Source organism: Larimichthys crocea, chromosome XVIII (assembly GCF_000972845.2).
Source record: "Larimichthys crocea isolate SSNF chromosome XVIII, L_crocea_2.0, whole genome shotgun sequence".
Taxonomy (NCBI): Eukaryota; Metazoa; Chordata; class Actinopteri; family Sciaenidae; genus Larimichthys; species Larimichthys crocea.
Genome location: NC_040028.1, coordinates 14,795,301 through 14,808,632, shown reverse-complemented (window position 1 = coordinate 14,808,632; position 13,332 = coordinate 14,795,301). Strand labels below are relative to the sequence as shown.

General features: G+C 41.2%; 1 protein-coding gene across 3 annotated transcripts in view; it reads left to right on the top strand.

Moving 5' to 3' along the window:
- Positions 1-13,332, top strand: part of LOC104924446 (obg-like ATPase 1) — a 43,324-nt gene that overhangs the window by 18,346 nt on the left and 11,646 nt on the right. For 2 of the 3 annotated variants that reach the window (XM_019274208.2, XM_010737790.3), the window contains 3 exons: positions 3,322-3,497; positions 7,049-7,129; positions 7,498-7,595. In XM_019274208.2, the coding sequence (XP_019129753.1) occupies positions 3,322-3,497; positions 7,049-7,129; positions 7,498-7,595 (355 nt within the window). Of the gene's footprint in view, positions 1-2,910; positions 2,979-3,321; positions 3,498-7,048; positions 7,130-7,497; positions 7,596-13,332 lie in introns of those variants that run through there. The other variant, XM_010737791.3, reaches the window with a different exon arrangement.

Below are 13,332 nucleotides of genomic sequence, written 5' to 3'. Positions count from 1 at the left end.
ATTAGGCGAAATTAATTAAAGCAAATTACTTTGGAATATGTGGTAGTCAGAGGAGAGTGTCAGCTGATGACTAAATAGTGAGTGATCAGCTGCTCCTGCTCTTTGAAAGCCTCTCTGAAATGTTGATTTATCAGCTTTTTTTTTTATTATGAAGGTTGTAAAACAATAGTTAGAAACAAAGTGACTTATTTAAGAAGTAAGAAACGTGTTACACAATGATTGGGTGCTTTAAACATTCCTTAATGCATCGATAGGCCTATAGTCATTCCTCATGATTCATTAACAGTGATTTATACCAATCATGAGGGGTTTATTACCCACATGAACCTGTTTTAAGCCGCCTTGCTCCTAATTACATACAGACTCATATGCATTTTCCATCTGAGACACAGTGTATCAAAACTGTACATCGTAATCGTTTATAATGTATGTATATTCTTGCAGCTAACAAAATGATTACATTGCATTATATTTTCTGAGTTCATGCAGAGACAATAGCAAATTTTCATTCCAATCAGTGCTGAACAGGGAGCTGGTAAATTGGCGCAGCAAAACAATAATTCCACTGATTAGCCCCTTTCTGTGTGGCGTAAGTGAACTGTTTATACTGTGGAGTACCTCTGCAAGAGGAGAGGAACCAAAACAGCCTGATTAGGCAAAGAGTAATTGGATAAGTTCATTTCACCATGAGGACAACGCACAGGATGACAGCTTGCACAAAAGTCTACAGCTTCTGTTGGCTTGCATGAGTAATAAGGCCACCGGTGTAGGATTTCTGGGTGTCTGTCATTTTGTTGTTGAGCTTTGATGTTTAGATGTGACTGATGAGTGGTGCTAGATTGTAAACGCCCTGTAGTTCAGTATCATGGAAAATCAGGTACTTATCCCTCCTACTTAACCCACGAAGAATAAGATATGATATTCCGTGCATGAGGAAGATCATTGGTGTGGGTTTTTATATTCAGTTCAGTTTGGTTCTTATTAATGAACACGAGTCTGCAGCTACACTGTGAGATAACTATGTGCTAACAACATGTTTACAAAGACGATGCTGTTCAGCAGGTTGTGTTTGGCGTCTTAGCGTGCTAGTCACGCACAATTTCCCGATTAATAAAGTATTTCTGATTCTGATTGTAGGCGTCACTATAAATAGTGGTCAAAATATTTGACTCAAAGCCACAAACGTCAGTGGTGCTAGAGGAAAAATCATTACAGTTCATCTTGTGGGGACAATGAATATCTGTACACAATTTCAGGTTCATATTCAGTTCGGTTTAAATTCTCAGAGGCACTGGTTCTCATTCATGAATAAGGGTGTACAGCTACACTGTGACTCTGTGAGGCTATATTTTACAAATGTAAACTTCACAGTGGAGCTAGGAAGTCATTACATTGTACTGTATCTTCTGGGGACAATGAATATCTGTACACAATGTCAGGGTAATCCATGATTATGATTTATTTATTTATATCTGTTTCGACCAAAGTGGATGACTGACTGACACAGACTGACATCCCGTGAGTCACCCAGCTTCATCTGTAGACAACATTTGTCTGATTAGTGTATTGTCAGGGTTGTGTAAGGTTTCCTGTGATCTGATCTGAACTTTATACACAATGCAAAGATGTGCATGAATCTCAGGTATGCCGTTGCTCATCATGACCTAACCCTACTACGCACATCTTTGAGTCATCGATAGTTTCTTCATGTATCACTGTTTGAACTTGTTGAGAGATGGATGTGACAGCTTTGTGATGATTTGTATACGGCGCATCATCCGAGTGACGTTCTTACCTCGCAGGGCCTTACCTGTCAACAGACCTTCACCGTTCAGGTGTGTGTGAAAATGGATTGTTAATTACATTAAACGGCGCCACCGTCCACATTCCAAACATAGTGCCCCTCCTGACTTAAAGCCCAGTCATCATTTACCTGACATCCACTTCCCTGTTGAATGAGATGGCATTCCCATTATGACACATTGTAAAGCTTCACGAGTCACTGTTATTGACGGATTTATGAAAGCGTGTCCAGGCATATTCCAACTGTACAGTATTTAGCATCAAGGCTCCAGATCCTGTTGATTTGAGCTACTTGTACTTAAGTATTTACATTCCATGCTTCGTTATACCTGATTGTGCTTTTTACTTTTTATACAAAACACGTGATGAACTTATAAAATATGACAAATATTTTTTTTCAGATATATAGTTTATACACCCAACAGTGTATAAAATAGTTATAGCTATAAGCTATAGCAGTTAAATGCTACTTACTTACTTGTATCAGCAATAATAATCAAATAATATAATAATAACAGTCAAATAATAGAATACCATAGTTTAGGCACAGGGGGCATTTATATGAGTACTTTAAATGCAGGACTTTTACTTATAAAAAAGTACTTTTATGTTACAGTATTGCTACTTTTACCAAATAGAAGTATCCGAATACTTCCTCCACGACTGACCTGCTCCGATCCCCCTTTTTATTTGTGAACGTGGTGATATTATAAAACAAACTCTGTATTGGTTGTAAATTGAAGAACATATTGTAGTCCACTACAGTTGTCACTAGTACTGTTAAAGGCTGTCACTCTCTGTCACATGTGACAGATGTACACCCGTGTCCCCCTCCTCCCTCACCCCTGAGCTCTGCTGGAGAATCAGAAGGAGTCCTTAGAGCAGCTGCTGGCTAAATGGTCTGCTTCAGAGCCTCATTACCTAATCACCAGCACAGCCACGGCTAAGACGCAAATGATTAGGCCGGGGGAAGACTGTCGTCTAGCGTCCATGAATATTGACTTTTTTTTTCTTTTTCTTAAATCATACCCAGCTTTGTTTATTTCTCATATTTCTTAACTTAAAGGCTAACAGTACAAAATGCATGGCAGCGCACTCCTCACTTCATGCAGATTGACAGACAAGCCTGTTCTGTTGCACTTAAAGCCAGTTTTAGGGGAACTTACTTTGACACGGTAAGCTGGTTTCTCACAGTTCTGACACTTGCAGGCTGAATAGAAATATTAAATATGTTGCTAAGTATTTTATTATATTTGTTATGACTTCCATGTGACTCCCACTGTGCTTTTTCATGTGGATGTTTATTTTTCCCATATTCTCTGCAAAAAGCTAATGATTTTTCAGGGCTATATCTAATCACTGCTTCACATTCGATCTCAAGAAGTCAATGGCATTGATTCTGTTGCTTGTACTGTACTGTATGTGTTCACATAAAGAAATGCTGCTGGGAACAAAAAAATAAATAAATATCTATACTGAAGCACACTCTCTCTGTGTGTTTGTGTCCTATCGCTGCAGGTGCTTTTGAGGATGAGGATATCATCCATGTTGAGGGGACGGTGGACCCGGTGAGGGATATGGAGATCATCCACGAGGAGCTGAGGCTGAAGGATGAGGAGATGATCGGCCCTATTATTGACAAGCTGGAGAAGACGGCCATTAGAGGCGGTGACAAGAAACTCAAACCAGAATACGTGAGTCAATGTCCCAGCAGGCCCTTTGCTCCCCCTCACAGCAAGGCACAAATAATAACCCTCCCACACACATGGCCAGGGAGAGGAGGAAAAAAATGTTTTTTTTAATCTCCCTCCAATAGGTCTCACCCCTCCCCCTGCTCTATTTTTTCCCTTTCTGAGATTGAAAGTGATCAGGGGTCAGGGGTTTTCTGCTGTAGAAATCATTAATAGAGAGTTACTTATTCAGCTGCTGACCCTGGGTCACAGCAATGGGCTAATGAAAGTGTTTCCACACAGCTCTTTTCATCTAAAGTAATACTCAAATCATGGCACAGCTCTTGCTCATGCTTGTACACCTACAGCAGCTCAGGAAATTGTATAAGGCCATACAGTGGGTGACACATATGCCTATACCTCGCCATGAATACCGTAAATGTTTAGAATATTCTTTGACAGAGGACTCCCCGGTTATACACGGCGAGGTGGAGGGCAAGGCGCGGGGGAAAAAAAAACATCTTGGCTGTCGGATCACAACGTATGTGGATGCAGACGCATTCAGATGGGTCATACGGTTAAGGTAATGAGGTTGAGTTGCAAACATTAGCAATGATTTGGATGTAAATGTCTCATGATGCCCCTCCATCACTGGAGCAGGCTAGGATGGGCTCTGGCCTTTCACTTTGGAGCGGCATGCCCAATTTCAGGCCCCGACACACCGAAGCTCTGACCACTCATTACACTAACGAGAGGGGCTTTTTCACCTGCTGCAGAGGCCCTGTGTTTGGTTGGTTCCCCTCAGACTAAACCCCCCCCCCCATCTCTTCCCTTTGCAGCCAACAGCACTTCCCCACACCCCGGTAGCCCCACAGACAGGAGCCATTCAGGCTAGGCAGGTGGCCGCTTACGCACATAATTGCTATCAATTTTAGGCAATGAATAAAAATGATACATTACTTGTCAAAGGTTGTGCACACGTCGGCAAGTGAAATCTATAGAAGACCTCTTTATATGGCAAAGAATGGTGCTTATCAAAGGCTGCACCAAGCTTTTAGATGGGAGGGATTGTGTGATTGTCTCACAGGCTGAGCCTGGCGTTTGACACACTCAGCTGTGCACAGACACATATACACATGTTTATGTCAGCATCTATATGCAGAGCGCGTGTGCATCGAGTTTACATCTAAAAATATACAACTGAAAAGGAACAATATGGTTTGTACTTTCTTTTGCAGAGCCGCAGTATGCAATGAAATAAAAATGAAAATTCTGTGGAAACTCTTAAGATAGTGATTACTTCCTTAGATTTTCCTCTTAACTGAGTGATTTGTAAGACCTTTGAAATAAGATCTAATTTCCATTGTTGTTTCCAATATGCTCTACAGGTCTGGCCTGAAATTTCATGAGCAAGAACTGCTTTTATCCTGCTTGTTGGAGATTTTAAGAATTATTTTGATGGCAACTTATTTTAGGGTCTAGAAATCTGGTTGTTATCACCTTTATATTGCACCATTCACACTTATAGAGTTGTTTTTTGTGGACACGAGCAGTTTACAATAAGCTGCGTCATAAATATTTGTGTATCTCACACAGTTTCTCACATTTTTTTTTATATGTTCTAGAAGTGAAATAAGACAAACTAGTGATTTACTATGTGGAAAAAAATGTTAGAATTATGTGAAGTACTGGAGTAATTATGACAAAACCACAAATTTCTGTCACAAAAACTCAAAATATGCTTGATGAGAAATTAATTAATTTCCTGTACATTGTTACTACTATGCAAATCATGCCTTACCACATAACTTTAGGAGAACTGTGTATATATGTGTATAGTCATAAAGTGTGATACTTTGCACATGCAGTCCTTAAAAAATAATGCTGAATATTTGCAGAAACAAATGAAACATAAGGGCTTCGTTCAGTATAATTCCTGCTGAAAGACATCGGGAAAGACTAATATTGTAAACTAAAAAAGGATATCTGTCAGAGAGAGGAATGCTGTTTTATCTGACAGGTAGGAAGGCAAAATTGATGGAAGAAAAAAAAAACTGACCATATTATTGTTTTGAGTTTTCATTTGCCGAAGATATGCTGTTTAAGAAAATGAGATTTTGCAGGAGAGACAAAAAAAAACAAGCAAATTTGGAATTTATTATTAGATGTCATATTATGTTTTAAAATGCTGTCACGTCACCGTAATATTTCATTGTTGAGTTCAAGCTAAATTTATGCACATGCAGAAGCAGCACAGGGCTCATATGTATGCATTGTTGGACAAATTTAAATCCATTTTGCCGGTGCTGTGTTTACAAGAACAATGTTTCATTGCTTTTGTCTGTGTGAATCCTCGAAATCCCTATCCCTAAAAAACAATAATAAGAAGCCGGCCCACCAGCGGAGCTTCATGGTGGCAGGCATATGTGTTTGACCCTTGTGGGACCTATATGCCTTTTATTAACACCTGCCTGTTAGAGGAGCACTGCACGGCGGCTGCGAGCTGATGAGGGAAACCTGGAGCGGGTTCAGCCTGTGTCACTGGCCGTTTGCTGTTTCCATTTCACAGATGATTAATCTCTCTGTGAAGACTTGGGACGGCGCGGGCGGAGTGTATGCAGCTCTTCCTGCGCTCTCTCCCGCTGGCTGCACTCTGGCTGCCTGACTAAAAGGCCTTTAGAATTCCTGTGGAGAGAGATGTGCAGAGAGTGAATGCAGCTGGCTGGGGGTCAGTGTGTGGAGCTTTTTCTGCCATTGTGTAATTGAGGCTCTGGCAGGATTTTTTCCTCAGTTCTTTCAAAAGGGAGTATGATTGTGAAGTGCTGCAAGGGTTTGGGGAGGGAAAAGGAGGTAGGGGGAGTGTTGCAGGGGGTGGAGGAGTTTTTATATGAAGGGGGAGGTCAAGTTGACAGGAACAAAAAGAATGTGTTCCGCTAATTTCTGTGGGGCTGGATCAACAATAATAGGCTCAATTTCTTTATTACAAATTTTATAACTACCTCCCTCCCATTTTCCCACCCTTTTCCGCTTCCAGATCCTGTCAAGACCCAGTCTTGCCTGTGGTCTCAACCCACAAGTACCTCAGTAATGAATGTGGCATACATAGCTGGAAATGCTCAATATTTTCTCCAGAAGAAACGGTGAATAATTAGTTCTATACCTCACTAGTGCTCATTCAGTATGACTACATTCTGCAAAGTGCCTGAGGAAGGACCAATAATTTACACCTAACTAACCAACTTCCAATTAGTTCCCTGCTCTTTCCAATTTTGTCTGCTCTATCTATCCTTTTCATTAAACAGTCCCGATGGAATATTGATGTTCAAAACTGCGGCTCCAAGCGAGAGACACCCCAGAAGGCATTTTGTCATGATTTAAAGGAGGGAAGGGGGTCTTGTGCATGCCATCCCTGTCAAAGCCAGGCCACTCCTGCTTGAATGCGAGCACAGCCATTGTTCATTTTGGCATCAGGATGCCATGCATTTAGGAAATAATTACCCCATACCCTGCTGGGTTTATATTCTTTTTCATCTCCTTTAATGGCTTCTTGTTCATTCTCTTTTAACCCCAAACAGGACGTTATGTGCAAAATCAAGAGCTGGGTACTGGATGAAAAGAAACACGTCCGTTACTATCACGATTGGAACGACAAGGAGGTAAGCCTTTGATGTTACAGTCTGAGTTTATTCATGTGATTTATCCTGCTAATCTTTTTTTATCTGACCTAAGAGTACAACTGCTTTTGTTTTGTTTTTGTTTTTCGAGCAACATGTCTTTTGTGCAAATCACGAGTTAATATTATGCACAGCCTTTTGTTGGTTGTATTTTGACGTTACTTTTGTACGAGCTAATGACATCTGGCCGTGCTGATTTTGATTTTGAGGCTTTATAGTCGCACCCCACAGTGCCTATACACCAGACCCTAATTTGATTTGGCTTCACTTATCTCTGTCTGTACTGTCCTCAAAGGCTACTTTGGAAAAGTTTGGATTCTCAGTACTTGCCTTGTGTATCTTTGTCACAGATCGAAGTGTTGAACAAATACTTGTTTTTGACATCCAAACCGATGATTTACCTCATTAACCTCTCTGAGAAAGACTACATCAGGAGAAAGAACAAATGGTAAGTGCTTGGAGGGAAGGCGGCGAGTCGTCTCATTGCACTTATTAATCACCACCAAAGAGCTTTCCTTCTACTTATGTGCGGAGTTACATTGATTTCTACTAACTTTGATTGAATCTGCATTTCAGCTATAAAAAAAAAAAAAGTCTGCGTGCATGCGTCTGCCTGAGCATGTGCCGGGGTGTGAAGAGTGTGTGTGAGTTAGCCTCGCTGATCGACTGACTGTGGTCTCCTGCTGACAGAAACGGTCATATCTTTGTGAGAGGATCTGCCCGGAGGAGGCACTAAGTAAGCTCGAACACAACATCCAGCTTTCCAAATCCCAACCAGACCCCAGACTCTGCACTTCATTAAACACATACTAGCATATGGTCCCCATTTTCCATTAAAATGTGTCATTTCCATATGATATGAAAGAGAGCGAAGGCTGTAAATCCCAAGTAAACAAACATATGTACATCCAGGGCCAAACAAGTAATTAATATCATCTTGTGAGAGCCAATAACTCAGAAGGATATTAGAATATTTTAAGTTATTTTGCTCCAAATATTTGTTTTTATCCTCACATGTTGTTGCTTTACAAGCGTCACTTTTCTCACAGATCGCAGCGACGACTGGGGCTCTCTTGAGATGCAGTGAGTTGAGGGAAAATGTGTGCTAACATACAGAGAACCGCAGGTGCAACACTATTCATAATGCGAACTATCCCGAGGATGACCTTTAACGCTCTAAATAAACTTCTTTGCCGTGTTTTGAGCTCTGTGATCCTCTGCTCTGTCAAAAAAAAAAAAAAGAACAACACTTTTTATAGTAATGTTGTCATCTGGCCACAGTGAGAGCAGATCTTGAAGGCTGGTGTTAGACATCCATTATATCTGAAAGGGCTACTTTTCCACACTACAGCCGTTTTGTCAATAACACCAACTTGTGGATTGTTATCGCACTTTTCCAATTGCCCTCTAGGCTTGCGGTGTCAGTTCTTACAAAATTTGTTTTAGCGCTTTGCTTGGCAGCATTGTATTACAAGGGAAGTTGTTTACCTATGACTTGTTTGTTAAAATGTTCCTGACACGAAAGTATGACTGTCAGACAGAGGGGAGGGAGAAGAGAACTCATAAATCAAATGATTCATGGCATGTGGAACATCCGTCATCAGTAGGAAGAGAGGGTTTTTTGTTTTTTTTTCTCTTGTTGCGTGTGTGTGTGTGTTTTTTTTAACTGTGTGAAATGCAATAAATCTTTGAGCGTTTTAAACAGGCAAACAGTAGTGCTCAGGTATCCTGAGGGCCCTGCGATGAACAATGCCGACATCAAAGTGTTGATGTTTGACAAGTGATGAGTCACTTCCCTTGTCCAGAGAGCAGCTCACACCTGTATGGAGATGATTACAGGTAGATCTAGCTGGCCCTAATTGTACAATAAATGCTGCTCTCAGCCCTAATGGCAGCTAGTCTGCAGCAGAGACGCCAGACTGCCATTTGGCTGTCGCCATGCCCCCGTGTTTTTCCACCAGCACAGTTGAGATGATGATACGGTTAAGGACTATTCAAAGCAAACAGCTAGACAAATTGCAATCTCAGCTTTAATGTGTGGAGGAAAAGAAGGCGAATCCCAGAATGAGGCAAATAAGCCAATCCTATCTGTGTCTCTCAGGACGCCCTTTCAAGCCATTTCACAGGTTCAGCTCCTCGCGTTTTTTACATTTTATATTGAGCTGTTTTTGTTCGGCACATGGTGCCACTCAGGCTTTAGGGTAATGTTTTTAATTTTAGGAGCATTTTATGAGTTTGACGTATGCAAGTTAATCGATTTCATTATTGCAGACGCTCAATCGCAGCAGCAAGTAGTTTCATCACACTTTTTGAGCCTCCTGAAAAACAGTCCATTGTTAACCGAGATCATCCTGTTTGGAGTATGGGAACCACATACCAAACTGCCCTTGTTTAGACAAGAATACACAGTATTAGCTTTAGCAAGCCATCATTAATGGAGGGATCAGACGAGGAGCAAGGCCTCCTTTCATCCCCAGGTTCTCTGCTGGAGACAGTACATCATTTACTGTTGAGAGGAGCACATGGCTCCAATCCTATACAGTGTATGTGTACGTGTATGAGAATGCGTACATGTGCATGTTTGAAGTCTGTTTCAGAGGCGACTCCATGCTCATTTGGATGCTGGCGTAATTGCGGTGTGGAGATCAAAGGATCGCTGGCCGAGTGATGTTCCAGAGGAGACTTTACCACACAGCCCTCTCCTCTGTGCAGAGGGGGCCGCCTGCTGCTCACCGCTCCCCTCTCCCCTCTAACCATGCACTGCCCCCTGCACATCCCCGCTCGTAAAAAATGATTAAGGCCGCATTTGTCATGTGTTTATGACTGAGAGGCATTGCGTGATAGGGAATGGCATCTACAAGAGTCTATCAAGAGGCTTTCTCCTCTTCCCTCGGCGTCAGTGAGCTGGCTGGAAGACTTTTTCTGTGTGCCGCATACCGTAGTTTGTGTGTTAGAGAGGGTCATTAGAGCACTGTTGATGTGGGGGCTGCAGCCTGCCCAGTGTTAGTGTGTTTTCACTTGTCGGTTAAGTTATTGTTTATTTTACAAGCTCGTGGCCACGCCATCTTTATCAGCCTTTATTCCTTTTAATAGGTCTGATCAGATATTTATTTAATCCTAAGAGCAGAGAACTCGGAGGAGCAGTCACATTTTGTGACGCTAAGAGACACAGTGGAGAATACTCCAAATATGCTGTGATGTTTTTCTTACTTTTCATGTCTTTTTCTATTTTTTTTTTCTTCTTTTGGACAATGTGCATTAAAGTAAATTGGTGCCTCTTAAGTGGATGAGTTGACCTTTAAGGAAACTAGCAAGCGTGACCTGTCTGTGAGTGCCTCTGCAGTGTGGGCTTTCCTGGTGAGTGTAAGCACTGCACCAGGGCTTGGAGCTTTTATTAACTGTATGTATGTGTGTGTGTGTATTTCCCTATATGCAAGGCATGTGCACTTCTCTCTTTAGTCTGTATAGATTAAAGAGTTTCGTCAGTCTCATTATTACACTTATAGACTTATTTAATCTCATTGAACGTTATTTGCTCCTAATGCATGTTACATTAGTTACCTCAGTCTTTGTGTTCTTCATGCTTTATGTTTGTCTGAACAAACACTGCTGAAACAGTCACACAGCTGCTCTCCTCCTTTTTTTGTTCCCGCCACAAAGGCATAAATTCAGTTTTCATAATTAATTACCTCCATATTTGTCTGGCATGGTGTGATTCAGAAAATCACACGCCATGCTTGTGCTATGATGTAATTATGATTTTGAAAAGAACGACGGCTTCAGTGAGTCTCAACACTTCAGAAGACTTGTTTTCAACAAGTCCTTGTCCGGTTTGATCTCAAGCAAAAGGCCTTGTTTCATGTTAAGATGTCAACTTCTATCTGCTTTACTCATTATGAGTTAAACAATAAGACTGGAGACATTTCATATTTTTCCTATTGTCAACAAATCTCATAAAAAGACGACAATGATTCTACTTTAAAACTTGTGTTGCCAAAGACTTATATATCTTAGTCCTCTCTGACACATCTCTATCCATTGCCGTCCAGCAACTATTAAAAACACATAAACACATATATTCTCGCACTGGGTGACATGTTTTTGTATTATAACAAACATGGACACTGTAGTTTATTTAGACTCAGACCCACATAACCCATCCTGCTGCTGTAAATAGTCACTAGCAGACAAAATGTGAATTCAGTCCGTATATGAAAAGCTGAAAATAGTCCCAAACAAATACACTTTTTTTTTTATTAAACTGAACTTTATATCTTTCAGCTGTTTTTAATTGATCAAAAGAAAAAGTTAAATTGATGTCTTCAGTAGAAACGAATGGGCTCAGGGCTGAGGGCCACAAATGAAGTCAAGAAAAAATATGGAATGAAGTCCGCTTAATATTCCCCGTAGAGACCAGTGCACTGAAAACATTAGGTGATGGCAGCTTTCGTGCCACGTTAAAAGAAAGAAATCCAACCACAGTTTAAGAAGGAGCAGAAAGGAAAACAAATTTTCTGTGTCTGATACTGGAGTCGGCCTGTAGGAGGAGCTTTGACGAATAAAGTGAAGGAAGCCCTGACAGGAGTTGCAGCAGTTGTCAGTTGAGGATCTTCTCTCTTACAGAGCTTGTACCTGTTTTCCTTCTCCAAACAGATCTCATGGTTAATGGACTTGTATTTTCTTGTATGCATTATTTGTTGCTTTTGAAGAATCCCAGTAATAAGTTAAACATGCATTTTCTTTTGGTGTGATCATTTTGACAAACAGCCAACAATTTCCGAGTACCCGTCAAGATTTAGAGACAGAAGAAAAACTGAGTTGAGACGGAGGGGGGGATGACTATTATGATTCACTGAAAGCCACTCCATGAAAGCAGTCACTACAGCCCACTTCAGCTACTCCAAACCATAATTCCCATAAACACAACTGAAACTTTATTGAGTGCAAAACCACTGGCTCCATCCAAGTTTTTAGGAACTACTATCTGGGGAGTTGGAGTTCACTTTTCAAAGCCATGAGGAAGATATACGAGCACTTGCTCCTTTTATTTTGTGCACAGTCGTCCACTCTCTCCTTGTGCAGTGTGGGATCCTGAGAAACACTTTCCCATGGTAAGATGTGTACCCTACTGCCCACAGTCAGTCCTAATGGATGCCTTTAGCTAGCTCTCAATGAGAGAAAACAACAGGAGAGGCTGTGTAGTAAAACTGAAACAGATGGTGCTAATAAAGTCCTGTCGTTCCAGTTTGCCTGGTTATTGACTGTCCCTAGTGCAGGTAATGAAAGGACATGTCACATGTCACCCTGTTGTCTTTGTTGTGTCCGGGTGGTGAAGACGCAGTGCTGTTGTTGTAACTAATGAGACAGACCCTAAACTTGAGACTTTTTCTCTTCTCGTTTGTTCTTTAATGACCTTATGAGGATTCAGTTTGCTCTCCAAAATCCAATACAGACTGTCACTTCTCCCTCATTTATCTGGCCCAAAACCCAAGGACGTTAATGCTGAGTGAGTCTCCCACAGTTCATAATGTATGTAGACACCTCTGAAGCAGCACAACGTGCTTGCTTGCTTTCTTCCGAAGGCACCCTGGGAATCGTTCCCCCTGTAAATCCTGTAGTTTGGCATCGCGGACATAAAAAAAAATAAATGTCTGCAAGTTTCAAGACCGTCTAATGATACATTTTGATAGCTTTGGCTTTGTTGAGCTGTGCTTTTTATTATGTTTGTGATAAGGTTAAGACCGAACACACATGCCACAGTGAGTAGCCTGCAGCCTCGGCAGCTCTAATGAGACAAATAAATGAATTTAGTGTTGCCACATACGGCTCCTGAACGCTTATTATCAGGATTATTGTTGAACTGTTATGAATGGGGGGAGAGGGAGAAGAAGAAAAAAAAAAAAAGATGCCGGATTGGAAAGGGGGCATGATTGGCTGATGTTACATATGTCCTTGATTACCTTCCTTCTGCTTTTATTCTAATAAGTGGCATTCTTTGTACTCCCTAGGACAGCTAGACAGTCTGACACACGATGAGAATAAATATTGCATGTGGTAGACATTAAGCTGTCATCCTGGAAAAAAAGAAGAGATGGAGAAATCCGTGTGGTGTTCTTCGGCGCTACACTTTGCCTGCTCTTGTCACAATTGTCACATCTTGATGACTCCCCCCACTCTACCCCCAG